General features: G+C 42.6%; 1 protein-coding gene across 1 annotated transcript in view; it reads left to right on the top strand.

Moving 5' to 3' along the window:
• Positions 1 to 3,266: 3,266 nt before the first annotated feature.
• TSPAN5 (tetraspanin 5) overlaps positions 3,267 to 27,164 on the top strand; it is a gene marked incomplete at its 3' end in the record, with an annotated part of 80,978 nt that continues 57,080 nt past the window's right edge. Inside the window, exon 1 of the mRNA XM_084263345.1 lies at positions 3,267 to 3,366. Within this exon, the coding sequence (XP_084119471.1) occupies positions 3,286 to 3,366 (81 nt within the window). The 5' untranslated portion in view covers positions 3,267 to 3,285. The remainder of the gene's footprint in view (positions 3,367 to 27,164) is intronic.

The following is a 27,164-nucleotide window of genomic DNA, read 5'->3' as shown; positions in this document are numbered from 1 at the left end:
ATCTCTTTTTCTCTGGAAAATGTCAAAGAATTCATAGATCAAAAACCAGGAGCTGACATAAAGAAGTGCTGGATCTAAGAAATGATTGAATTGAAGAATTGGGATGAGAGTTCTTCACTTGGTGGGAAGCATGAATTTCAGAGTCTGCAACTATACCCCTTTTAAGACATGAACTTTTCAAACTTCCTGCACTTAACTAGTGTTAGACTTGGCCAGTCCTTGGTCAGAAGTCCGTTGATATCTACATCTTAGGAAGCAGATTTAATCATTGGGATGGGACTTTTTCTCCAATGTCAGTAGTAAATCAAAGCACTGCCTAGTGTTACAAAGCACCATGTGACTAGAAATGCTGCTTTGTCATTGAAATACTGCCCATTAGTACTCCTGTGACTAGTCAGATGAATTATAAACTAACAGAATTCGAATAACTGTCTTGCCACACTGCAAGGAAAGGTAGTATCGCTCTGGCTTAGTATCGCCTCAGGCTTTCGTGTCAAAACACCACACTGGAACTCAGCATTTACTGGTAACTAACAGTGAATTTAAAGTGCTGTCACAGTCATCTTGCACAGCTTCCAGACCTAGGTGGCTAAAGCATGTAAGAAACGATCCGCAAGAGATGGCACAAAGCCAAGGGACTTCTTTTTTTTTTTTTTTTATCCCTGTTTGTTTAGGACAGGAGACAAAATGTGTTTGTAAACCAGAGAGGCTGCTGCAGGTGCAGGGGACTCTGTTCCAGCTGGCATTCTCAGAGATCAATTACCTACATCAAAGCTGTTCTGCTGCCTTTGCTGTCTGGTTGCTCATTTCTGAGGCTGCACAGGAACTGTACACACAAAGTGAAATAAAAAGAGCGGGGTTCTGTGCTCAATACCCTCTTCAAGTGAGCAGTGTAACCATTAACTCTAGACATCCTAAGTTCTTCAGCTGATGGGACGACGCGAAATGCTTTTGACTTTAAGATGATGCTTGTCTATAGCACTATTTGTGATTGGGAAAACAAGAGAAGTCGTGTAATATGGTGCTGTAATTGATGTAGGTTGTATAGGTTGCATTTATTTTTGTTGATTTGGAATGAATGAATGAATAGGTAAACCGTCCAAGATCGTTACTGCATTTATCGTAATAAATATTACTCTGCAGTATTTTCCTGTTGCTCGTGAAGCATTACAATCCTAAAGGGTGCCAACACACGGGGTTAGTGAGGTGTTATGACAGTAATGTTATGTTTGTACAGGTTGTCACCAATATTTGAAGCCGCTTGTAAAAACAGCACCTTAATATAATGCATTATTACCATACCCTTCTGTAAGTGGTGATGTGCTTTTTATTCATTGGTACACAGCCTACGCATTGCTAATTATTCATCCTTTTCTACCCTCTTCCCATGGATGCTCTTGCAAAGATAGTGTTAACAATGCTGTAGCAATAGACACAGGGGTAACAGTCAGGTGGTAAACTATATGGTAATGGTTAAATTGTATAGATGTGTTCCATTAATTTCTCATTTCCTGGTAACGTTGGTTATTTGAATGGATACACTTCAGCACAAGCTTTTTCTTCTCAACATCTATCAGACCTGACAGCCAAGTACTTCCCATCCCTCCAAAAAGGCACATGAACAAGCTCCATAACCAACACAAAGCTATCTTGAACCAAAGACTTCCCTTTTGTATTTCAGACATCATATGTTTGAAGTGTGTTATCTTTCAACCTTGTAGAGATGGGAAATCTATTACAAAGCAGTCTTCCATGTTTTAAAGTGGCGCACTTATAGCAGGACCAGCAAACTCCAAAGGTGTGAAAATCTGAAATGATGATGCTCTTCAGCAAGGAAATGCCATTCATGCTAGACCACGTGGACTCCAAATCTCAAACAGCTTATGAATACAACTAAGCCACGTAACCTGACACTTGGCAGGTTCAATATAAATTCAGAGCATGCTGAAACGCAAACTGTGGAAAGCAGAGTAGGGCAGTTCTTCACGTCTTCCTGTACATGCAGCGCATACGAGTTCACGTGGGAGGTGATCTGAAGGCACCCATTCCAAACAACCTCCACGCTACAATTATGGTCCGGCTCCTCATTGCCGCCGCCGACCTGGCACCGCGCTGCTCTCCTGCCTCTTCCCCCGTGCAGCCTACGGACCGCAGCCCTCTGCTCCCCCACAGCAGCCAGGCTGGGTGCTCCTCGCTGCTCGGCACTGCCCGGCCCGTGCGAGCCCCAGCCCGGCAGCTCTGCCTTGTGCGCAAGGCGGCGGGGGCTTTGCCGAGGAAGGCGTCTCAGGAATCACGGACAGAACCTCGGCTCACCAACCTGTGACGGGGAGACGAGCCGTCGATTACCCTTGGCTCCCCACGGGCACCCGACGCTAAACGAACCGCCTTTACCTCAGCGCTGGCAGGTGCGGCCCCTGAGGCCCACCCCACCGGCAGCGCCCCGCCGCTGGGACTGCCCCGAACGGCCACTCCAACGGCCCCCGGAGGCCCAACGGCCCCTTACGTAACCGAGGCGGCCACCAGGCCGCCCCCCCTCCCACCCGCCATCGCAGACAAAGGCCGGCGGACACAGACCCCCCGCCACGAACCGCCATGGGAGCCTGCCCACAGCCGCCTCTGCCAGACCCCCTCCCAACGGGCCGCGCTCCCCACCGCTAGGGTACGCCACGGGGGGGAGGGGGTGTGAGAGAGAGAGAGAGGAGGGGGCGCCATAGAGCCGCCTCGAGCCCGGTTGGCGGGACACGACGCCAATCGAGCCGCCGTAGCGGCAACTGGCGCGTCTTTTCTCTCCCCTCCCCGCGGGGCGGGGCGTGCGCGAGGGGGCGAAGGGGGAGGGGCCACGCGAGCGTTGCGCGAGAGGGCGCGGGGCAGCTAGCGGCGCTGTGGCGGCGGCGAGCCCCGCGCCTCTGCCCGGGCGCCTCCTTCCCTGGCGGCCGCGCTTCTCCTCTCCCTCCCCCCCTCCTCCTCCCGCTGCGAGCAGCCGGGGCCTCCTCCATGCGGGAGAAGCGGAGGCGGTGGGAGCTGCTCCCCGGCCATCCCCGGCGCCCGGCAAGTCGGAGCTGACCCGCCGCCGCGCCGCTCCTGCCGCATCTCCCCACGGCGCGCAGCCGGCGCCGAGCCCTGCCCACCGCGCCGCCCCCCAGCGCCCCTTCTTCCTACACCCCTCCTTTCAGCACCCCCCATTCCCGCCACCCCCCCCTCCTTGCCCCCCCCTCCCCCCCCGGCCCCCCCCCGGTTTTGGTTCTCCCCCTGGCTGCGAGCAAAGTGTCTTCATGAGCGCAGAGGATGTCCGGGAAGCACTACAAGGGGCCTGAAGTCAGTTGTTGCATCAAATATTTCATTTTCGGCTTCAATGTCATTTTCTGGGTAAGTGGTCCGGTCGCACGGCGCTTCGCGTCTTCCTCTGCCGCCTCCTCCTCCTCCCCTGCCGCTCCCGGGCTGGGCACGGCCAGACGGGAAGACCGAGGGGCGTGTGAAAGCGGAGCCCGGGGCCGGGCGTGACAGTGCCGGCGGCGGGGGGCTCCGGCGGGGCTTTCGGGGGCGCGGGTGAGGGCGGCGGGGCGCGCCGGGCCGGGGTGCCGCCGTCTCAGCCTCCCCCCCCTGACCCGCCGCAGCCGCCTCCTGCCCGCCTGGCTCCGGGCAGCCCTTCCGCGGGCAAGTTGCATGCTGCATTCCTGCACCTTCCGAGGCTGCTGGATCCCCTTCCCTTCCGGCGTCCTAATTGCTTTTGTTGTAGGTGCGAAGAGGGCTTCGTGCCTCCATCCCTCTACTTCCCTTTCCCTCCCCGCCTTCCCCCTCTCCCTTCCTTTCGTCACCCTTCCCCCTCTCCCTTCCTTTTTCCTATTCCTCCCTTCCCTCTCTCCTTCTCTCCCTTCCTTTTTCCTTTCCCCCCTCCCCCCCTTCCTTTTTCCTTTCCCCCCCCACTTCCCGCTTCCTTTCTTCTCTCCCTCTGCATTATGTTGGAGGAGGGAGCAGGTAGATCCCCAGCCCTGGAGGACAGACCTCTCTGCATGTTTTTGTGCTTTTATGACTGTTAACATAATGTTAAAGACCAATCCCGGCTGCAGGTGTCTGCACAGCGCTGCGTAACGCGCTCATTACGCAGTGGTGACGCTGTGTGGGGCACGGGATGGTTAGGGTGAGCTATTACCATGTAGTAGGAGTAGTAGTAGCAGTGATAGGATGGAGCAAACTCTATTCCCACCCATCCCTAAAGTGCAAGCCCCTGTTGCTTGGGCATTTGCAGGGATTCTGGGCTGCACTTCTTGATCTCCTTGGCTGCACAGTACCTTGCTGCACCATTCTAGCACTGGCTATGGAGTAGACAGGCTGTGTAGTGAAGTGCAACCTGCGTGTAGTAGTATTTCTAGCATCTTCTCAGTGCACTGGGCTTGGAAGAGCAGCAGCTGGGTTTGGATCTGTTTGCTGAATTCTGTAACCACAGAGGGAGAGGGTGAGCATTCTCATACACAAATGATGAGGTTTTGATCTTTTTGGCCATACTTTGGCTTTGTGCTGGTCTGTTTATGCTTTTTCCTTAAACACAACTGAATTATTAGAATAATGAAGGCAGGAAAGTTGCACTCTAATGCTGGAGAGATCACTCAGCAAAACAGACAACCTGGAATAAAATGCATCTAACGTATTACTCAATGCAAACTGAGTACCATGTTATGTTTGCTGACTTCTAGGCTGGTGCAATAGATGCTGCTTCTTTATGAGCCTTTATGTCTTTAGGGAAGCCGTAACCTCATCTGATTTAGCTGAGAGCTGTAGCTGTAATATAAGGTAACAGAACATTTTTCTGTAAATAAAGCAAACAAACTGCCTTCCTCCTCTTCCCCCTTACTTCCATGTATAATGATGTTAAAGGTACTGTGCAAAAAGTAAAAGTAGGTCATTCTTTGGGAACTGTTTCCCCTTCTTTCCCCTTCTACATTTGCAGGACAGTTTTATGATGACTTTTTGTTCCAACAACTGTTTTCAGTTGCTCTGGGCTTTATCAGACTTGATGGAAACTGTGGCTACACGCTGTTGTTTAACTCTGAATTTCAATCCATGCTTGATTTCCCTCACCTGATCAGAAAGATATATAAAAAGCACTGACACCTCAGAAACCTTTGCTTTAGCTGATGATTCACTCTTAAGTTGTGAGAGATGCTGCAGTTATGATACATCAGCATATTACAAGTCATAATTTGTGTTTTAATTCATTTGGCATCTGCTGGTTTTGATGGCAACCATATGGGAATCTAAATAGTCTTCTGAATTACAGAAAGATAACAGAAAGAAGACTGAATAGGGTTATGTAAGTGTTTTATGGGCAAAGTGTTGGAGAAGTGCGCTGACCTTTAAGGGACCACAAATAGATTGTTTATTAAATTTTGTACATCGTTGGTAGTTTGTTTTCAAAGGGGCAGAAGATCATTTTCTGATGTCAGCTGGTTTTCAGATATAACCAAAACTTTCTTGTGGATGTGATTTTCCCCCTGCCACAGCGGTTTTTAAAAAAAAAAAAAATCAATATGAAGCTAGTTCCATGCAATTGTCAGATGCATTCTGTAGCATTTGGTCTATAAAAAATTCCATTGGGAAGATGGACTTGCAGTGGAAGTGGAAGCATTCTGTTCACTTCTCCCCTTTATGCTCAAATGATTTTTATTTTCCTTTTTTAAAAATTTCCTAGTAGCATAGATAGCTTAGCATTTCACAAGTGGTCTTGCCAGAAACAGAACAATGCTTGTCTTGGAAAAATACACAACTGTTCTGAAACAGTGAAAGGCGGTGATGTACATAATGATTAAATAGATGCATTGTTGTGAGCTTGGAATTCCTGAATTCCTCAGTGTCTCTTTCAGCAGATGTAGCCCAAGTCTTTTAAATGCATATAAAAATACAGTAACTCTTTGCTTCAGCTTTGTAGAGGTCATTCTCGGAATAAAAATCTTCCTCGTCCTGCCTTCCCTCATAACTTTGTGGCAGGCTGTATCATTGGTTAGACAAAAAGGAAAAAGCTTCAACCATGTTCCTCATCTATTTCTTTCACCTAAGCATTTGTTTTACAAAAACTAGGTGTTTGTAAATATGTTACTGTTTTAAGTTATTTGATGTTTCCAGTTTAGAAAAGTCTGAAGAATCATAAGGGCACAAGAACAAACTAATTTTGATTAATCGTGCAACTGTTTATGGTTTAATGCCAACATACTTCAAGTGAATGCCAACATACTTCAAGTGAATGTTATAGGAACTGTGCTAAAAGTGAATTTGGTAAATGTATTTACCAGTCTCCCCCCTTGATTGAATTGTCATAGTAAGTTTTACTTACAAGTGAAACCTTTTATGAATTCTTGTATGTGTGAAAACAAGTTATCATTGATCCTAGTCCCACCCCCCTTGTTGCATGCTGATAATGTTTTTCAACAAACATATTTTCTGTAACATTGAATTTAAAGGTGGACATGCTATCTTAATGCAGTACAGATGGTCTTTTCATTATAGACTCTTTGGTGTATTTGTTATGTATACACATATTCAACTGCAGAGTATGATAAAATAGACACGCAGGGAAAGCAAGCATGAGCTGTGCTGGGGAAGAAATTTAGTTTTTTGGGGGGTCCTCCCCCACAAGTGGGAGCCCAGAAAACATGTTTTTCAGAGAAAAAAAAAAAACAACCCACCACAAAACAGTAGTGCAGTAGATGTAAGGCGATTTTTTTAAATGGAAGTTGTGGGGAAAACATTGGTTTGTTTGGGTTTATTTTGTTTGCTGGGGGTTTTTGTGTGTGTTTTGTTTTTGTGTGAGGAGTAAAAAGAAAAATGTAAGGAACTTCTGTGACCTCTCCAGTGGACAGGAATTTGGAAGTATTTTCTGTCATCTGTTCTTAAAGAGCACTCTCTGAGATCTAGTTCTAGAGATTGCTAAGTAGTACTTCAGGATTATTGTAAACTTTAATTTATTCTTTAGTCCTTAAACTTTCTAAGATGCAATAGTTAATGACTAGTAGAGGATAAGAAACTTGGCCTTACAGTTAGTGAAACAATGCTTCCTTTTCTTTGGAACCCTGTACCTACTAAGAGATTTCTTGTTGAAAATGCATTATAAACTGGTTTTGGCACCAGGGCTAATACAAGTTATAAATTTGGAGCAAGAAGCTACTGATGTGTTGTTAAATGCTCAGTTTAGGTATTTCAACAGTTTATACTCCATTAACCATGGGCAGTAACCTGTGAAGATTTGCTATAAGCATTTAGAATAAAATGCTTTGCTTCCAGTTAAAACTGGGGCTGAGAGTATTTTTGACCCAAAGAAATCTCCTGACTGAATTCTGCTAGTTAGGGAATACCAGTCTTTAAATACAGCGCTGTAGGATAAAATCAGCATTCATACTTGGCTTCACCCTAAATATGCAGCTTGCTTCTCAATGCGTGGCCAGTAGCCTGTCAACAGACTGTGATTGTTTTATTGATGTAGGCAGGAGCAAGGAGCTGAACAGCTCATGGAGTAACCCAGCTCTGTTAGTGATGACCTAGAAGTCACTGTCAGCATTAACCATTAAAGTGCCTTCCCTTAGGATAACTTTTTAAACTATTCTAAATATCTGACTCTTAGCTAGTGTTTCCTAGTGACTTTGTGCTCTTGCACCTGTTTACGTATTTTTTCTCATTAAAAATTAGCAAATATTCTTGCAGTGCAATAAATAAACAACCCCCCCCACCTTACCCATTTTTACCAATGTATTGAATTGCATATTGCTACAGTTCTACAGTGCAAAAATCCAGGAAAATGTAGATTACTCTTTACCAATTTGAGGCCTAATTTGTTTCTTTTTCATTGTACCATTGTGCAAGCCTGGAAAGCATCCTGTTTATTGTGACTGTGCTGCTGCTCCTGCCAAAAAATATCCCCTCTCATAGATCACTGTGGATATAGGTTTCCACTGATTCCAGCAGGACCTTTTACAGGTGTAAGGGTCGGTATGGGTGGATGTCACTGTTGACGCGATGCTGTGTGTAGCTGCTTCTGTAACGTACACAGATGTAGAGCAGTTTGGCCTTCCCCTGGCATTTCAACGTGTCACTAACACGCTGAGGCTTGCAGTCAGGGGTGCCTGATTTGGTATCAAACTCTGACTCAGTGTGATCTCATATAACCTCCAGATGGCCTGACTTGCAGAGATGCTAAAAACAGAGATCCTACTCCTTTAGCTGTATAAAATGAGAGGCAAATGGCAGTAGCAGTATTTATTTTAATATGCCTCAATCTCCACATCAGACTCTTCAGCTAATGTTTCAGCTTTCCAGTCGCTTTCCTCTGGACAGCGTTTATAATAGCTATTTCAGCACACACAGAGGATCTTATGAATGAACTGTCAATTTCCCACAGAACTGGGAAAAATCAATATGCCTCTTCCAGGCCTTGAAAATCCCTCTGCTTCTAGTGAAGGCTCCATTACATCAAATAATATTGAAAATCATTTCAAGCAAAGTTCCTGATGTGTAGTGATGGAAGATTTTTTTTCTTTTCTTTTTGCAATGAGGCCAATACGTATTATAAAGCAGTTTGTATGCCTACTTTGTACCTGTTGCCATCTGGCTTTCTCAGCAGCAAGACTTCTTATGGAAAAATCAAAGAATTGTAGAAACTTCTGGCTAAATAGATCTTTCTCTTCAGTAAGGAAATAAAATTATTTCTAAAAGTGTTTGGTGCTTTTGTGTAGTATTGTGTTCAAAGAAAGGATTAAAGGGAGACTAGATACCTTCAGATATGAGAAATGTTTGGGGATTTATAGAGGCTTCTGTTTTCTTTTCCTGAATATAGTGTTAGTGGGTTAAAACCTGACTACGTCTACTGTAATAGCTCCAGTAAGCTACTGTTTAAGGCTAGAGAGTATTATATAAATGAGACTGCAAGGATGCTTGTAATAATTCAGCCTACTGGGTGTTTCCTGGCATCAGTAGCTTACATTTAATGACAGTCCAGCTTAATTTACTTTGATTTAGGGACAAACCTTCCATGACACAGAATGTTATTGTATCAAGACTTAGTTTTTCAGTGTCGAGAGGGCAGAGTCTCTCAGCTGAGCTCTGGTGCCCCACGCAGAGATGCCACAGCACTGGGTGTGCGTTGTCACCCCTATCAGATCTACCTGGTGTCTATCATTTTGTCAGAGCCTGCATCACAGGTTCTTCCTGTTGGATACCTTTGCTCTGTGTGCCCATGAGTAGGGTGTATGTTTACTTTTCTGAGGCTATGTTTCCTGTGCTTCCCTCTCACTGAGTTGTATCTCTGATGCTGCGCTCTGCTTCCCAGCCAGTTACAATTAAAAAGAGCTCAAAGGGGGTTCCCTCTATGTGCTGTAAATGGTTTATATATAAAAGCAGAGTCACTGAGTAAAAAACATTCACAGATAATGTATGACAAAAGCTTTCTTGCTTCATGCGATGCTTCAGTTAACTATGTCACCTGGTGGAAGAACTCTCTCAGGTTTGTCTTTGCAGTGCCATGTGATTGAAGTGTGAGAACAGAATTTGGGAAAAACTGACAATTCAAAACATGGGTTCCTACCAGCAGGTGAGGAAGGGGGTTGGCAGGTATCTAAGCTAGGAGCATACTGGGATGTTCTGCTGTGCACAAAGCCAAGGTTTCAGATGATTTACATACAATTTTTGCCACTGAAATATAAACCCCACCCTTCTCATGTGGGTAAAGAATAGCACTTTGTAGAAGTTGTCTTCCTGACTGCTAGTTTATGTGGGTGTGTGTCTAAAGGAGTAAGTGTAAATTCAGTCCAACAATAATGAAATATAAGTAAAAAAAAGAGGGAAGAACTTTTAAAGAAGCCCTGTTTTCCAGGGAGCTATCTGAGGATGAAAATCAGGCATAAGACTTATGTGAAGACTATGAAAATATGTATGTATAAAATATGTATGATTGCAGTTAAAAACAGCTAAGGCCTTACTTTTTAATCGATACTGTTTGAGATCACAAGCATCCACTTGTTTCTTTCTCCTTCTGTGGGCATCCAGGGGAAAAGTGAAGTCTTGCTGCTTTCTTAATAGTCTGAATCAATTTTGCCCCTGTCTCCCAATGACTGTTCCTGTAGCACAGCTGCTTCCTGCTCTTGGTTATGGCAGTGGCTTCCTGACTGGTTTTGGTTGTGCTGCTTTGTAAATTCTAGTGTCAAAGTCAAAACTAGAGCAGGAGACTACAGGCAGCTGAGGTTGGGACAAGACCGCAGAAGCAAATGCATTTGTAAACTGCTTCAGTGGACTGATAGTCAGTTACCAGATCTGACTGAGAGTTCTCTCATCTGGGCCAGTTTCTACTGACTTGCTGTTTGGCTGCAAGATTGAAGTGTGGGAAGATGGTATGACTGTCTCCTGCTTTCTCTGTAGATCAGCTTAAAGTGATTGTACAGGCACAGCCTGCTTCAGCTCTAGGTGAGGCGGGTTTGGACTGTGGGGTACACAGAGGCATCAGACATGGTGCTGTGTTAGTCATTAGCTCAGTCCAGTGAGGATGATTATGCAGACATATGTGCTACTTGGGATGCTCCTCCAGTGCACTTTGATCTTCTCTGTTTCAGTAAGATTTATGGTTATTTGTTTTCCCCTAATTGCTCAGTGATACTGGAGAAAGGAAGAGTAGTGATAGTCTACCAAGTTTACGGTAATGTGAACTTAAAATTTAAGTGGACAGCTCCACTTGTACCTCTCTGGTTTCTTTTCCTTCCCATATTCCAAACACCATGCAACTCCCTGTAAAAAGGTACTTCATTGGAGTGGCCTGAAAGGTTTGTCACGATTGTCCATTCCCAAGAAGTATGGGTTTTGATGGCTTTAAAAGCATCCCAAACTTTGCAACAATGTTGGACAAATATACACATGTAACATAAATATGTATTTGTATGTAGAAATAAGTTTTGACCTGCTGGAGCAGAAATACATAGATTTATGTGCCTAAAAGCAGGACTTTCAGGGACTGGAAACTCATCTAACTGATGATATGTGTTAAGAAGGCCTTTTTGCACTGATCTTCCTTTGGCCATATTCCACTTTGCTGCTGCTGGTGGGAGCTCTGGCACAGTTACCTGTACTGTTCCCACTTCAGTGACATGGGGCTGAGTGTGGTTTAAAAATATTGCTTTCTTTTACATGTAAGCAGTCTCCTTCCTCTTACAGGATGTCCCATTTTGAAGACAGGCAGAGCTGCTGCCTGTGTAGTCTAAAGGTTTCTAGTGGAATCTGAATCAATGTTTGATTCTGCAGGATCTTCTCTGTGCAAGTAACTAGTACGTTTGACTTGAACACAAGCCAGTTATGTTTTTACCTGGTTTACAGCCTTGCTGGCTGCTGCTCTCCTTCACCTCTCCTAAACTGCTTGTACCTGTGGGGGAGGAAGTAGCTCCTGAGCAGATGCAGTCAATAGCTTTGCATTTTCAAGAAACTGGGTACTGGCCTTGATGAGACTGCTACATTAATATGAACCCTCCAGCATCAGGTGACTGAGTTGAGGTTCCTGTCTGGCCACTTCTCTTCTGTTAGAGGTACTCCTATGCCCTATAGATTTGTGTCCCTATGGCCTGTTCTCCAGAGCTGCTGACCACTGACAGACGCAGAAGGTCAGCTGTGGGCAACAGTGGCTTTTGCCTTCAGCTTTCCCCATCCCAGAACTTTGTGTGTGAGTGGGTTTTCCAGTGAACTCGTGATCGGTTTCATGTCACTTTAAATGTCATGTCTAATAAATGACAGAGATGATGTACTCAACTGCACTGTGGTTTTATTGTCAATAGCAGCTGATTACTGCCTGGATAAGTTACCATGTCTCTTGTAAATACCTGATTTTTGTTGGGTTTGCCCTCCTTTCAGTTTGTGCTCTGCTCTAGCTTGCAGAGACTGTTTTCTCTGTTCCCTTATCCAAGGTAGCCCTTCTTGTGTCTTGCTACATATCTATGCCTGTTCTTATTCCTGCTGCCTGGAATTGAAATCTCAGCTGGGTTCTGTGCTCTCAGATCACAGGAGCCCCTGCATAGTCACTGCTGTTCTCTGAAAGGGCTTTCTACAGGGACAGTTTGCTGGCTTTGTTCCTGGAGTCCATATACCAGTCAACAGGGAAGAAGTAAAAAAAAACAAAACCAGAGAGCACTGCTTTTCTTGGTACCATTTTATAAGGCACTTGTTCCTATTTGACAAACAGCTTTTTTCCATAAACACTTCATAATTACAATAAACCTTTTTCAGTCCTATGTGCAAGCATCTCCTTTTGAAACAGCACGCCTTAGTCTTGGTGTAAGACATCATAACTAAAGAAGGATTATCTCTGCAGATATTAGTTGGTGTGTCACACTCTAAGGCTGATGAATATCAATACTGTACACACAACTCTGGCTCTGATGTGGAGAATTTCACATTTTAGCTTCATCAATAATTGCTGCAGGACTGAGCAATGGAGAATCGGTTGAGGTGGACTGGGGCTGTGGTAGAGACTGGCACAGTAAGCAAAGATTGGAGGGATGTGCTGTGTCTCTTGTTTGAACCACATGGAAGGCTTGTTGCTCTTGAAGCACAGGGTCTTAGCAGTGTTACCTGAGGCTGGAGTACAGGGCTGAAATTCAGATGCTGGTGGTAGTTGCTGTTGTTGTGTTAATTAGAAGCGTACTGTAAAGTCCTGAGTATTTTGAGAGAGCTGATAGAACTCCTTTTTTGTGTCTTTGGCATATCAGAGCTTCAGTGAGTACTGCTATTTGTTCAAACCTACTAATGTACTAGGATCAAGTTTTTACTCTACAAGGCTGTTCCAATCTGCTACTGAAATCTGTCCTTGAAATGACCGCAGATAACTTTTATAGAGTAAAGCAGAACAATTTTGGTGTAGCTGTGTTGTCAAAAATGAGCAAGATTACTCTTAGCTTGATGAGTTTGAAGGCCTTGGAAAGGTGGACTTTGTCCACATTGCAGGGTGGTATTGGACTTCTGTGTAAATAGTTGAGAAGGGAAACCTGTAACTTTTCACAGAAAGCAGGACTATGGAATACACCATAAGCACCAGTTCATAAAGCAGGTAAGACTGTCATCTTCTAAAAGTGAGAAGGTAGCCATGTTTTGTCTGAGTAAAACCTGCCTTGTTTTCTATGTCCGTGTTGCCTTCAGGATGGAAGGTTGGTCTCAATGACCTCAAAAGTGTTTTCCAGCCTAGTGATTTGGTGAATATTTTTCTGTTTTTGTTATCAAAGTGTCACTTTAGCTCTCGTTTAACTTTTTTTTTTTCAGAGAACTTAAGTTTAAAAATGCTTTAGCTTGAAAAAAAAAATTAACTGGAAAAAGGCAAGACAAACTAAACATGTACATAAAGACGTTTGGAATTCACAGAAAACAAACTGTGGATCAATTAAGTGCCTTGCCTCTCCCTGACCCACTTCCTGATGTAGTATTAATTTTGAATGAGCCCCCTGCATAGTGTGCCTTCATCCACTTAGGGTATAGAGCACAAAGGCTTTCAGCACTGTGAAAGCTTGGGCCTTCCTCACGGGCTTCTGCGTAAGAACAGCTCCTGTTCGACTTCCATGGGAATCACTTGGTGGCAGCTGCATAATGGCTTTTCAAGCAAAGTCTTTTTTTTTTTTTTTCTTAAAGAAAAACAATAGGAGGTGGGGGGTGGGAAAGCCCAAAGAGGTTCCCCAAATGAATGCTGGAAAGACTTTCAAAAGAGTTAGAGCAATTACTTAGTTGCCTAAGCAGCTAAGAGCTGCTAAAAGAGGTGATAGTCTTAAAAAAAACCCCAAGAAACCCAAAAACTCTGGCAGAGAACAGTGGAGCCTATCAGGCAGCGTTTCTGCTAGCTTGTGTCTGAGCAAGCATCCTGTCGGACCGTCCTGATCCTTTAAATGAAAACTTCCCTTCAATAATAGGAGCTATATGTGACCGCTACTTGCAGCGTTGGGCTGTTGAAGCACGTGGAGCCCATCCTCAGCAGACACCCGTGGCTGTCTTCTCTCCAGCTGTAGAGCAGCAGGTGCCGGTATGAAATAACCTCACCAGTACGGAGGTACCGCTTACCAGGGGTGGTGCCTGCAGGCTGCGGGCTGGGCAGCAAGCTGGTCACCGCTGCTGGTTCCTGTACCCAGCGATGCCTGGTGCTGCCTCGAGTACCAAGTCCTGCGTTGCCAGGCGTGTACATCACAGCAGCAACCTCATCATAAATCTGTGTCTGATGGAGCTGCTGATGCTCAGCTGTTAAGTACCACTACTTATGTGGTCTGCCATTAGCCACATCAGAAATCAGCACGTTTTATTAATGGCTTCTGAACTTTAACAACGTATTAGTGTAAAGAGAACAACTTCTGCATGAAATACGGTTCCATTACTGCTAATGGTGTCTTATCAAGTCAGCTGGTGTGTGGCAGATAAAAGAATTTCTGTAAGCAAAGCATAAAAAAGCTATGTATATAAATCAAGCCTGAAAATCGGTTTATAGCTGAATGGAAACTGAACATCTCAGACTAGTTTTGTTTATGCTTTGGTGATTGATAGCGAAAAGGTAAAAACAGTCTGTCTAAATACAGAACTTGATGAATATTGTGTTTATTTTCTACACAGATTGTTCCAGCAGTTTGCGGCAATGCAATGTGAGTAAATAGTTATAGTCTGTGTTAATAGCAATGGTTTCAATACTGTTAAAAGTAAACAGCAGAAACGCCTTTTCTTTTGCGTTTAAGGAAGGCTTTAAAGAAATATAAACCTGATTCTTATTGATGGTTAAAAAAAAAGGCAAGATTAGTCTTCTCTGCCTTTAAACTCATCCTGCCACCAAAAGGGATGAAGAACTTCTTTGAGCTATTGCACTAAACCCTCGATCTACTAGATTGCCATGTACTTTCAGAAGCAACATTAACCCACAGAGCCAAACGTTGCTTGGAGGTTCTGGATGAGATGTGCTGAGCTTTGCCTTTTGAGTAGCTTCAGTGCAAGGGAGTTCCCTAAGGGAAAGGACCCTGCTCTTTTGTTGGTTCTCTAGAGTGCGAAGAAACATTGTATCGGTGCAACCACAAGTCAACTAGAGAAGATATGTTTTAAGCATAATGAATTTTTTAAAAAAAAGTTTCTTTGAAGACTATGTAGTCTTGATTTCTGTTAACTTTGTGCATGTTGACATCTTTTAAATACCTACAACACTTTAAAATGTTAATGGACTGTGTTCTGTATGTTACCAAAGATGCTATAAAAGGCACATTTTGAATACTCTTTAATTCCTGCCTGGGGTCCCTTGCAATTTAATGGTAGTTTGATGCTTTTGTCTAAGAGGGTATTTCAAGGTGGTGTTTTTGCCAACAAAAACAGTTTGTGTGCCAGTGTGCAGTATAGATACGGCTTCATAAACCAACTGAGGTGCTGGTAGAGACTGACATGGGAGGAAAACGACTCCACTCAGGTGAGGATGTGACCAGGAGAACTCAGTAGACCATTCGGCTACTGAATTACGTAACTGTTAGCTGCCTTGAGTTAAAGCTGTGTGTTTTTTGGAAGGCTGTCCATGTTAAACACCAACCCTGCAATTAATATTTGGCATAGTTATTTCTGTGGACAGGCTAAATCTGAGAACAGGACTGTAGACTGAGGAATGTGTTGTCCCTTGGAAATATTTAACCTTAATTGGCTCTTAAGTCTGTGGATGTTTTGTCATTTCTCTCTTGGTTTCAAGGTCTAATACCTCTGATCAACCCCAGGCTGAGTTAGGAAGGCCTAAGTAGTGAAAGGTGTGTTGAAATCTCCAGAGCCACAGTTACTACAGAAGTTATGGAAACTAAACCATTAACAAAGATACAGATCTATCTGGTATGACCCAGCATGAGTTTGCCTGGAGTCATATTTCTGCTGTACTTCACTGAATGGTGGTAAAGCTGTGCTTTTTTTTTCCTCCCTTGAGCTTTGGGGTGAGTGTGTGCATGTGTGTGTAATGAAAGTAATTACTTCTGACTGAACCTGAGATAATGTTTGGACTGCTTGGTCTCTGTAAACTGATAATGAAATTTCAAAATGAGTTCTCAGTGTTCAGAATAAGAAAAGGGTGTGGTTATGAAATTTTGTGAAACATTCATAGCTGTAATTATCAGTAAAGAATCTGGGAGCAAAAGGACTAATGATCTAAGTTTCAAAGTGAATATTGGAAGTAATTTTGTGAGCTTTATTAAATGTGGCTCTGAGATTATCAGGAAATCGTTACTTTAATTATATCTAGAAGAATTAAAATGTTAATTCAGTTTTAATTACACTAAGTCAATGTTTTGCCTTTTAATAAGGGGCATTTTGCATTTGAAATAGAAGGGAGCATTCTTGGATTTGGATACGTTGAAAGAATAAAAAGTTACACAGGGCTGGACAGAAATTTGTTTTGAAGTTGTTAGGGGTGATGTGCTGTGAGGTATTCTAGTCAAGCTCCCCTTCTTCTCTCCCTGACATCTAGCATTACATTTGGGTTGAAGCATTTCCTGATACAGAAACAAACTGAAGTGTCACTGTCAAGGCGGTCATACCAGTAATCATACCAGGCCAGATAAAAGGTCAGTTTAAGGTAGATATCCTTAAAACAGTGGACAGCTGGTAAAAAGTGTAAGAATAAAGTGAGTAGATAATTATCATTATTGGGGAATATGCTCTGAATCCTCACCCTTTCAGAACGAGAATTAGGATCTCTGTACTTAGTATCCCTGGATAGGTTTTTCTTTGTGAATTTGTCTGGTTGTTCCTTGAAGTGTGTGACATCCAGTTGCTATAGTTGTACCTTTTCCCTATTAGTTTTTGGCTTACTTCTGGGAGAGGTGGAGTTCCAACAGGCATGTAATAAAGCATTCTGCAGCTTGGAGTCAATTAACTTTCATGTTCATCAGCTTTGCTTCTGTGAAACCACAATGAAAATCCCACACCTGAAGAATGTGGTTTGAAACACCTTTTCTCTGCTCCCCACCATGTCCTGCCCCTGACTTTTCTGCACAATACTGTTACAAAATGATTTTTGGATCCCTTCCTTTTCAGTAGTTCAGATGGTTGAATTACAAATGTTGGAGGCGTGTAAAGTCAAGTAAGTGTACCAGTCCAAGGCAGCTACAGCTGGATGTCACAGACAAAAAAGCTTACTGCTGGGAAAAGGAGCTGTAAGTTTCCAGATGGTGACCTAGTTGGATCTTTACACAGCTCTTCTAATGAATTAACCATTTTCAGCCCAGGCCATGTTTGACAGCAAGGTATGTCGCTGGCAGTTTTTTTTATGTAGGATTGCAGTTACCTGCAGTTCTACCCTTTTTCATCCTCTCCTTGCCTCTCAAAAGGAAGAAACAAGTAGATTTCTTATTTAATTCTGCCATTGGCTACAGTGGATTTAGTAAGTATATACTTTTAAGTATATACTTTTTAAAGTAGTGTATGAGGAATGAGGATTCTGTGGTGGACAGGTGAATCTGAATCTGAAGGGTGTTCTTAGCCAGGCACCAGACTGTTTCTTCCTCTGATTATTGTTTTGGAAGATTCTAGTAGTTAGGTTTAACATAAAAGCTCAAATATAGCACTTGTCCATTATTTTGGAAGGAAAGGTATGAAGTTCCTTGCTCGTCTGGACCCTGAGAAGGCCCATAAGCAAGTCTGTGGCTTTTGGGGAGTGCTGCCTGGGCTGTCTTCAGAGCAGAGTCCAATGTTCTCCTAAGAGTATGATCTTGAACAGTTGCGTAAGATGTGCGTGGCCAGATAGTATAGTCCAGTCACTGAGGCTGTATAAGCATGAGAACCTTAAGTCCCGAAGTGTGTATTGTAGCTAATTCTTTAATCAAGAGAAATTTATCAAAGTCATCTCACGTTCTACCACAGCATTTAACATCTGATACGTGTGAGACTTCTCTTGTTTACTTGCATGAGAGTCAGAGTCATGGGAAGGGAGCAAGAACTAAGTGGTGTGGATGACTGCTACTATTTGCTGTCTGACAGAATGAAGATGAGATAAACAAGACGGCATGGTTCTGGAAAAAAAAAAAAAAAAGATGCTTTAAAACTAGCTGACACTACAGAGGTAGAAGGTACACTTCAGATTCAAGCTAGTTTACTAGGCTTGAGGGTGGGAGGGAAGCTTACAGAGTTACAAGACTTTGTTTACTAAGAAATAATAAATGAGTGCTTCTGAATGCCTTTAAGCCCTTATTCCCAGGGCCCAGGTCCATGATCTGATCCCACTGGGAACTGGATTTCCAGGTAAACAACTCTTTAGTCTAAATTCCTGTTGTTACAGGAAATCTTAAAAATAAATACATACAGGCTTGAGAAACCATGGGATTTTGTTTCGTTTGTTTTTTTCTGTATGGGGATCTATTTTAGAAGTACTTCAATGAAAACTTGGACAATGGAACAAAACATTTTAAGGCTTAGCATGTGAATGTGTGTTATTTTGATTAATAGTTGGTTTTCCTAAGTTTTTTGGGTGTGTCATTTTGTGGATTTTTTGTTTTTGGGAGGGGGGTATTTTTGTTATATATGTGAAATAATTGTATTCATGTTTTCGTGGCGGCAGCAGAAAGGTGGTTCCCTCTCTGCCCCCACCTAGGTGCTTTCTGTATAACTGTGTTCTGTGTCGAGCCCTGATTTTCGTTATGATACTTCCACTGAATGAGAAACAATCCCATCCTGAGCACTGGATTTAATACTTTCAACTAGGTATAATTACTAGAAAATGTGGTTCCTATGAGCATTAATACATCGCTCATGTTGGATTGTACGTTAGGATGCTTATTTTTTTATATATACAGGTATGTTTCTATGTAGATACATCCTTTATTTTAGTGGTCTGTGTTTCCACTGGTACTCCATACCCATACTGCCAAGGCATGTTGGAGAGGACAGCTTTTGCTCTTGCCAGCCAGAATCTGTTTTTGCAGTGAGGGGTCCCTGCTGGGGAAATCTTTTCCTATCTTTCTTCTCGCCACAGGGAAGCAGGCATAAGGACTGCCCTCCTGTCTGCTCTCCTGACAGCCATGTGTTCCCTGCTCTTGCTGCAGCAGCTGCTGCTCCTCAGCCTGACTGAGAGAGCATAAATTAAAATACAAAGGTCTCCTGTGGCCACTCTTGGCTGACACTGCGATGGCAGATCAGACCTTCCTACATCATCTTCACTTGACTTTCTTCTTTTTCTCAAGAATTTCCCCTGCGTTTGTATCAGTCACGGTCTTGTATTGCTGCACTGAATAGGAGCAGCAGTCCAGTCACTCCAAATGTTTTATGTACTTGAGTGACTGGAACAGTTTGTGGAGAAAAGAATTAGCAATGTGGGTTTCATCAAAAGCTCAAGTCTTTTTTTCCTGTTCATGCTGCCTGGAGTAGGGGGATTATTTTACTGCTTTTTATGGCTGCTGAAGATACAGGGCTGAATCCTGATCTCGTTTCCCCGTGAAGGCAGGCAGGGTGTTATAAACTGCAGAACCCTTGCGTTCCCATTGTGTGTGTGTGTGTGTGACTGAGGGCACAGCAGCGAGTGGTTTGCCCCCATGAGTTCCTGTTTTCTTGAGGCTTGGTGTCTTACAGTGTTCATAAGGGGGTCTGTAACTCCCAGAGGGTGGAGGAGGGAGCTAGTTGGGGGTAGGATGGAATGCCACAAAACTTGCTATGTAAATTTACTGACCCTACTCTGTGTGTGGGTTTTTTGGGTGTGTGTTTGATTCTTATCCTGTCTCTCACATACCAGATGTTCTTTGGCTTAATGTGCTTATGTGAGGCCACTTCCTTGTAGGTGATAGATGATGATGGTTATTCTTACCAATATTTTTATTAAATTAACTGTGCCCACCTCTTCTCTGATTTTTCTTCCTCTAGGCCCCACAGGCTAGTTTGGCTTATGTTGGACATCAGCATTTGCCTCATGCCACTGGTGTTGAGTCTTCTGTAAGGATAACTACTCATATTTTGGTAGTCCACTTTCCCATCATACCTATTTCAGACAGAACCTGAATTCCAACATCTTTGTAGAAAAAAATTAAATTGACTAATAGTTTGAGTGTTTGTTATTTTTTAACCCTCCTTGAAATGTCTTTTTCTTCTATTCCCCTCTGCCCTTTGGAATGGAAAAAAAAAATTCCTTGGTAAACTTGAATCCTTTTGTATATAGCTGCTGTCATGACGAATTTCTCTTCAGAGCATTGCTATAATTGGAAGGTAGGCCTAAGGAACACTTTTAGTAAAGGGTTCATCTTCAGTCCCTGAAAATCATATAAGACATGAGAAAGTGTTCCTTTGTGCTTCCGTTTATGTACTTGTCAGCTAGTCTTCAACTCAGGGTTAGTCTGGTCCTGGACTGATCCGATCCTCTGTTGTCTAGATTATGGACAAGGACGTTCTCCGTGACTTGTACAAGGACTCCCTGCATGCTCTTTAATGGTTTTGGCTTCAAATGCAAGCCTCTACACCTATGCAACCATCTTTCTGATTTAATCAGATTGCCTTTTGGAAAACAGTTTAAAAACCGTAATTTGAGTGTAAATGTATTGATACCTCTGTGTGTGAATTTCACATCCTCTTGTAATTTTCAGGAGAGCATGTTAAGCCATGAAGACTGTTTGGGGCATTTGGTAAAAGTATTGATCTGATTATCTGCATCTTCTGAGCAAGTTCTGGATGGAATGGTCTCAACAACATTTTTCCAAAGCGCCCTATTAAATGAGGCTCAGTGTGGACATCAAATTATTTTCATTGTGAAGAGTTACTTAGACCTTAGCTGGACAAGGATAAACTTCAAGCACTTAGAGTTTTACTTGAAATCAGTGGGTACTGCCCTTGTGAACTGTAGTCTAGGGGATCCTGCTCTGGCAGGGGGGTTGGGCTAGATGATCTTTCGAGGTCCCTTCCAACTCCTAATGTTCTGTGATCCTGTGAACTGTGGAAAAAGGGTCCTAATTTGCAGAGGCTTAGTTTTTATCAAATTTTCTTTTCCTCTAAACTTTCAAAAGTAGTCTAAGCTGTGGCCATCGTGTGTGGCCTTTGAAAACTTCCCTGGTTGTCATTTCTTCCTTAAAATATCAAGGTAATTATAAAAATTGTGTAAGCATGTAGTAGTGTTTGGAAATAATCATGGGACTGCCCATGGAATTGCAGTACTGTCTACCAATTGGACTTAACAAGAACAAAATGCCATTACTGCCTTCATAATCAAATTCATTTTAATGTCTTTGAATGAAATACCTCTGGAATCAACTGCTGAGTGCTTTAACTGCTTCCTTGCTGCTTAATGAAACAGCGGCCGTGCCAGACTGCCTGCTAATAGGGCAGCTGCTGCTTCGGGCTTGGGTGGGTTTTTTTTCTTCCCAGTATATTGGGTATCTGGAACATCTTCAGTAATGCCTAATGCAGAAGCATGTAGTAATGAGATAGGAGGAGCAGGGCTATTGTCCCCATATCTTGAATCACAGTTTTCATGTGTGGTGCTTATAATGGCAGACAGACAGGATCAGAAGGTCCCCTTCTTTGAACTTGGCACTCAGTTGAACGTTCTTCCAAGACCAGTGGGAAAATGTTCCCCCCTCATCCCCCCGCTGTGTGAGCTGTCTTGCTAATTTAAAAACAAAAAGCCCACCCTGAAAAAAGGAGGTTCTGTAGTACCCTCTGTAGCCTTTAACTTTTAATGAATGAATTACAGCAGATTTCAATTACCATAACTGAAATTTATATTAAATAAACATTGGTCAGAATAGAATTATCCTTCTGTTAGGTTAGGTGAGGACTCTAATGGGATTGCTGACTCCTTGCCCACAGGGAGAGTGGGAGGATTCACTAAAGGGATCTGAATGGTGTTCAGGATCAAGCTGTTACTGTGTTTCTTCGTCTAATTCCACAAATCTAGAAACAATGAACAAATGCCAATGGTAATTCAGATAACTCTTCTGAATGAATGCATGGGCTGTCGTGTTTTGTCACACTTGATACTCTGCGTTGTGAAAATCCCAAACCAAAACATACCTAAGCTTAGAACCTTTTTATCCATGGTTGTTACATTAAAATTTAACACAATATTTATATAATTGAATCTATCGTTTTGGAGACAGGAAAGTAGCACGAGAGGGACACACTTATGCTGTTCCTTTTCTCATGGTGGTTAGGCAACTGAAAGCTACCTTGTCTTGAGGCAAATGGACAATGTTGTGCAAGTGAATTGTTACATGAAAGCAAGTGCATACATGGTGAAAAACAAATGCTTTTTTTTTTCCTTCAGCAAATGTAATGCTATTGGCAGGTACCAGATGAATAGCCCCCTAAGCTGATGTCCTGTATTTCGGTGCCACATAGAGCAGGATGAGTGGGAAACCAAATGCCCATGCAATATCCTTGGTCCATGCAGTATCCTTGTTGAAGAGCTGTAGCCATTGCTAGCTCTTTCCTGGTAGGAAACTGCTGGTACAAACCCTAGCAAGTCAATGATGTGAACTTGTCAACTAGTGCTTGGATTGGGTAAGTTGCATCTTTCTTAGCCACTCTTTGGGAGAGATGCCATTGTAATAGTATGTTGACTCTTCCTCTTCTCCACCCTCTCCTCCTTTTCCTTCTTTTAAACAGTAGACTTTCTCTGTGGAGGGAATGAGAAGTATTCTATGTGTTGATTTGCTGTTTGTGATGATGTGAAGAAATATTTGTTTTTTGCTTAATTCTGATCAGACCAGGAATATCTTGGTAGAAAGAGTCTAGGTTGAGATACCCAAAAAGGTTGCTGAGGACTTGTAAATTAAACTGTAGGAGTTGCACCATTTCTGTCCTCTGATGGTGCTCACTTATTTTTTTTGGTTCTGAAATTGTATCCTCCTTGAACGCACTTTTGTGAACGGTTGTTTGACTTTCTTGTGGTTCAGAAGATCAACTTTTGTGTAAAGCTCCTCCCTGTCCTTCCCTGGCTGACTAAATAAATAACATTTCCCTGAACTTTTGGCATACCTTTATGATTGTGTTATCCTTTAAAGGTGAGGAAGAGGACTGAGCAGCATATCTACATCCTCTTCCTATTTAATACCATAACTAATGAAACAGACACCAAGAGTTCATGAGGGCACTTTTGATGTTTGTGCTAGTCTGTTTTGCAGGCTAAAAAACTGGCAAACAGGAACAGTACCCGAAGTACTTAGTAGACTGCAATTGCCTACTGTCACACTGTGATTTACAAAGACTGTAGAAGGAATATAAATAACATCGTTGTATTTTTATTTTGGGCAATATTCTTTCCACCATCAGTTATGACCAGTGCACTTTTGTTACAGCTCCCTGTCTAATATGAGCTAAGGTACTCTTCAACAGTAGCTCAATGTCTGAGAGGGACTGTGTAACTACTGTGCAGAATTCATTGCTCTGTGAACTGATACTGGTATGATTCAGCTGACAGCTTTGAAGCTTGCTGGCACGGCCCTTTCACAGCATAAGATGCTTTGTTCATTTATTACTGTGCTAGGTGACTGCTGTGTTTTCAAACAGGCTGATCATGAGATTTTGAGTTTTGTGACGGTTAGTTTGGGTTGACTGTGTTTCTTGTGGGTACTAGTGCAGGTGCTGTAATATAAATAATTCTCCTTTTCCTTCTGACTAAGCATATTCTTGAAATGTCATTCCAAATGTAATAATGAAGAGCAAGTTTCTGACGTTATGCTGTTGTGCTTGTGCAACTTGGTTTTGTTTTCTGAAATAAGAATACGGTGGAAGCCAGTGGGAATTGAGGTGCTTTTAAAGAAAGAATGGGAATGAAACTTGAGATTTTGGTGGGCGTGATTTTTTTTTTTGGTTGGTTTTGGTTTTTTTTTTTCTTGTTGTTGAGACTGACCTGCTCACCCTTCTCTGGACCCTCTCCACTTCTTCATGGGAGCTTGAAAACCACTGCTGTTGTGTGACCTTCAGGGCATTGAGAAGTATTGTTCAGAAGACTAGTTTGATTTCTTCTGTTTCCTCTACTTCCTACTGCAGTGAGTGTTGGCCTGCTCTGTGTGTTAAGAAGGCAGTTACTCTGAAACTGGAGCTTTTGTGAGTTATAGACAAGCACAATGAAAACCTGTTTAGAATTTGTAAGGTTTGAGGCTGTAATAATAGGCTTTGGTTTGGTATGACTTGCTGGTGGTGATGCTTTGCTCAGAATTTGGTAGGGTATGCAGATAGTTGGCTAGTTAGAATATACTTGCATTAAGAATATTAATTTTTTGCATTGAAAGAATATGTATTTTCATCCCATGAGCAAAGTTTTTCCTTGCTGATCTTGTATTTGTTCCTAAAAAGCAGTGTGCTTCAGAGGTGCCTGTGGTAACACAAAGATCATTCAGCTTTGAGTGGCTACTGAAAAACTAATCCTGTACTCTAGAATATTATGAATTGTGTATTCTTTGCTCCACTGGGTGAAATATGGGTGGTGTGACCTAGTTTATTTGTGTAATTAACATACTGGATACTTTTTGGCTTTTTTTTTTCTTGTTTCCTAGGAAACAAATGCCCTGCTATAGTAGAGAGGCAGCAGTCTCCATACAATAGCTGTTTGTCTGAGGCATTGTTCTTTTGTAGGTGGAAGGCTTTAAAGGCGAAAGAACTGGAGTTTTCAAAAACATCTTTATTAACCAAAATAGCACAGGGGTGTTTCACACTGCTGTGTAAATCCTCAGTGTATTTATATTTTTTTCAGTAGGAGTATCTGTGTTGTAATGGCTTATCTAGTAAAACTAGTATATCTGTTCCCATTCAAGGCAGGCTAAATAAACTGAATGAGTAATTAATAAATGGTTGCTTCTATTGTCATTGCTGAGCACCATGCAGATGCATATTTCTAGAAGTGTTTTATTTTGAATTATCTAGAATGGAAAAAATAATGTAGACTATAAGGGTTAGTGAACTACAGGAAAAGGTATTTTTGTTCATGGAGTAGGTCAAGAAGAGGGGTGGGAAACCTTTTTTAAATGTAAAAATTGTCTTCAGTTTGTCATGCTGCTGTGGGTTTTTTGTGTGGTTTTAGCCCAATGCTTAATTGCTGCATCATTAAGAGAAATAGATGTAAATGTTACTATGTTAATTTTGAAGCTGTGATGGTTGGAATGGTTTTGGAATTGGTAATGTTGAATCTTACTGAGTGGGGAAAGAAAACAGCAGAAGCTGGCTCACTTTGAGCTGGCTGGTTAACTAACAGGATGGGGGAAGCGATGACGAATTTTGAGAATACTGAGCAAATGGGAGGAGAAAGAATAAGGGGGATATGTGAGATTTTGGTAGTGTATGAAGGGGATGGGTTCTTAACTGAAAGTGCTGCACTGTTCCCCTTTTGCCTTTCTATAGCGGTTTCAAGAACTGGCATGTAGGGCCCTGTGATTCAGGGTACAAGAAACTTCTGGCTGTATCTTTTAATTTGTGATTCAGTTGTTTCTGAACTGCTTGAACTGAGCACATAGCATGTGGTGTCAGTCGCTTGAGTATGTTTTTCTCAAGGCTCAGTTGTGTGGTTTGCATGGCTCTGGGGCTGCGGCTTGCTGTGAGTGGGTGAACCTGCCCTCCTGTCTGCTTGCATCGTCACAGTTTGGTAGTTCACTTATTTCTTGCTGTTATTTCTGGACTTGATAGCTGTTCTGATCTTTTTTGTTTTCTGTTAGTCCATTGTGTCTTGAAGGGAATGGTGGCAGGATGAGAGAAATCCCTGTAGCTCCACAGTTCCCTGCCAGAACTTTGTTTTGCACCACTTTATTCATCCCTTTCCTGAGGGAAGGATGTGTATCTAACAGTAGCACTAGATGAACATGAGCCTTCTGGAAAGGTGGGCAAATCACAGGCATGTGCTAGAGTTCATTCCCTTTTGGGTTTGGAATCTAGCAGAGCCAATTCTTTGTCCATAGTTGCCAGTAATCTGGATACAATGCGTGCTTATTGCCTTCTCTAAAGGCTATAACTTCCAAAAGGCTAAAATCCTGTTCATATATGAATTTGAAAATCTTACTAAAGTGTGTGGGGTTTGTTTGGGTGATGGTTGTTTGGTTTATTAGTGTGTTTTGGATTTTTTGTTTTATTAATAAATGTGACCTTGCCTTTGGCCCAAGAACTGGGGGGTAAAGGAAGAGTGAAGACCTAACTGATTACGTCTCAAGCAATCTAGAAGTGCATCCACCTGACAGTGACAAGGCTTTCTAGATCATAAAGTCACAAATCTCTGTTGATGGGCTGCTGCTGGAGGCTGGAGAGCTCTGCCAAGAGTGGGAGCTGCTGAGACAGCAGCCACAAAAGAGCTATTACTGGTTATTGCAGTTGTGCAGACTATGAAGGTGGTGAACAGAGGTTTTGGTCGAGCTCTGAGCAAGTACTGTCTCAGAGCTCTTAGAAAGTTGACTGTTGCAGGGACATGTGAAAGACATCAATGTTTGTGAAGTTCTGACCACTGTTGCATGTTTTTTGGGAAACTTCTACACATTTCTAAGTTTTATTCACATTTTTTCTTTCTCAGTATTGCAGAAGTGGCAGTATAGTCATCTCTGTACTGCATTAGGATAACCTTGGATATCTTGGTTTTATTTCTGGTGGATTCCTAAAATAGTGTATTTTGTGAAGGAAAGGAAATTACTATTTGTCTTAGAAAAATCTCCTTTTGGGATTAAGGTTCTGTTCAGGTTCTGTGTGGTGAGTTCTGCAAATGAATCAGGTGGTGGTTTCCCCAGATGGTCATGTGTATTACCAAGTGGTTTTACCTAGTGGAAAGAAAATAGGTAACTGACATTGCTTTTTAAATACCATCATCCACTGCTGCTCGTTGTACCTGTTCTTACTTTTACTTCATCAAAAAGATGGCTAAATGCTAGTAATGAAAGAGATTACAAGTCCTCTTCACATGCCAACTGTTCTGAATGGAAACCATGTTATGCAATTGTGTCTCTTCACTGGTTACCAGTGAACATGGTCAAACTGAAACCAAATTTGAAGATATAAGCATTGTTTTGAGAATCCCTCCAAGTAATTGGTTCAGGTTCTTGTGAAAGCAGCTATACTTGATCTAATCTTGACCTCTTGGAAGGGCTGTGTGCCAGTGATCTGGAACTGTTGATCTTGTTGGCTGACTTTGTGCGTGTCAAATAAGGCTTGCTCAACAGTAGGCAAACTACTTCAGGTTTCAAGACAAAACATAAGAAGCCCCTGCTTCTTGTGCATTAAAACAT

Source organism: Gallinula chloropus (genome assembly GCF_964237585.1).
Source record: "Gallinula chloropus genome assembly, chromosome: 4".
NCBI classification, from domain to species: domain Eukaryota; kingdom Metazoa; phylum Chordata; class Aves; order Gruiformes; family Rallidae; genus Gallinula; species Gallinula chloropus.
Note: the sequence above shows the minus strand (reverse complement) of the source record. Positions and strands in the feature narration are given on the sequence as shown.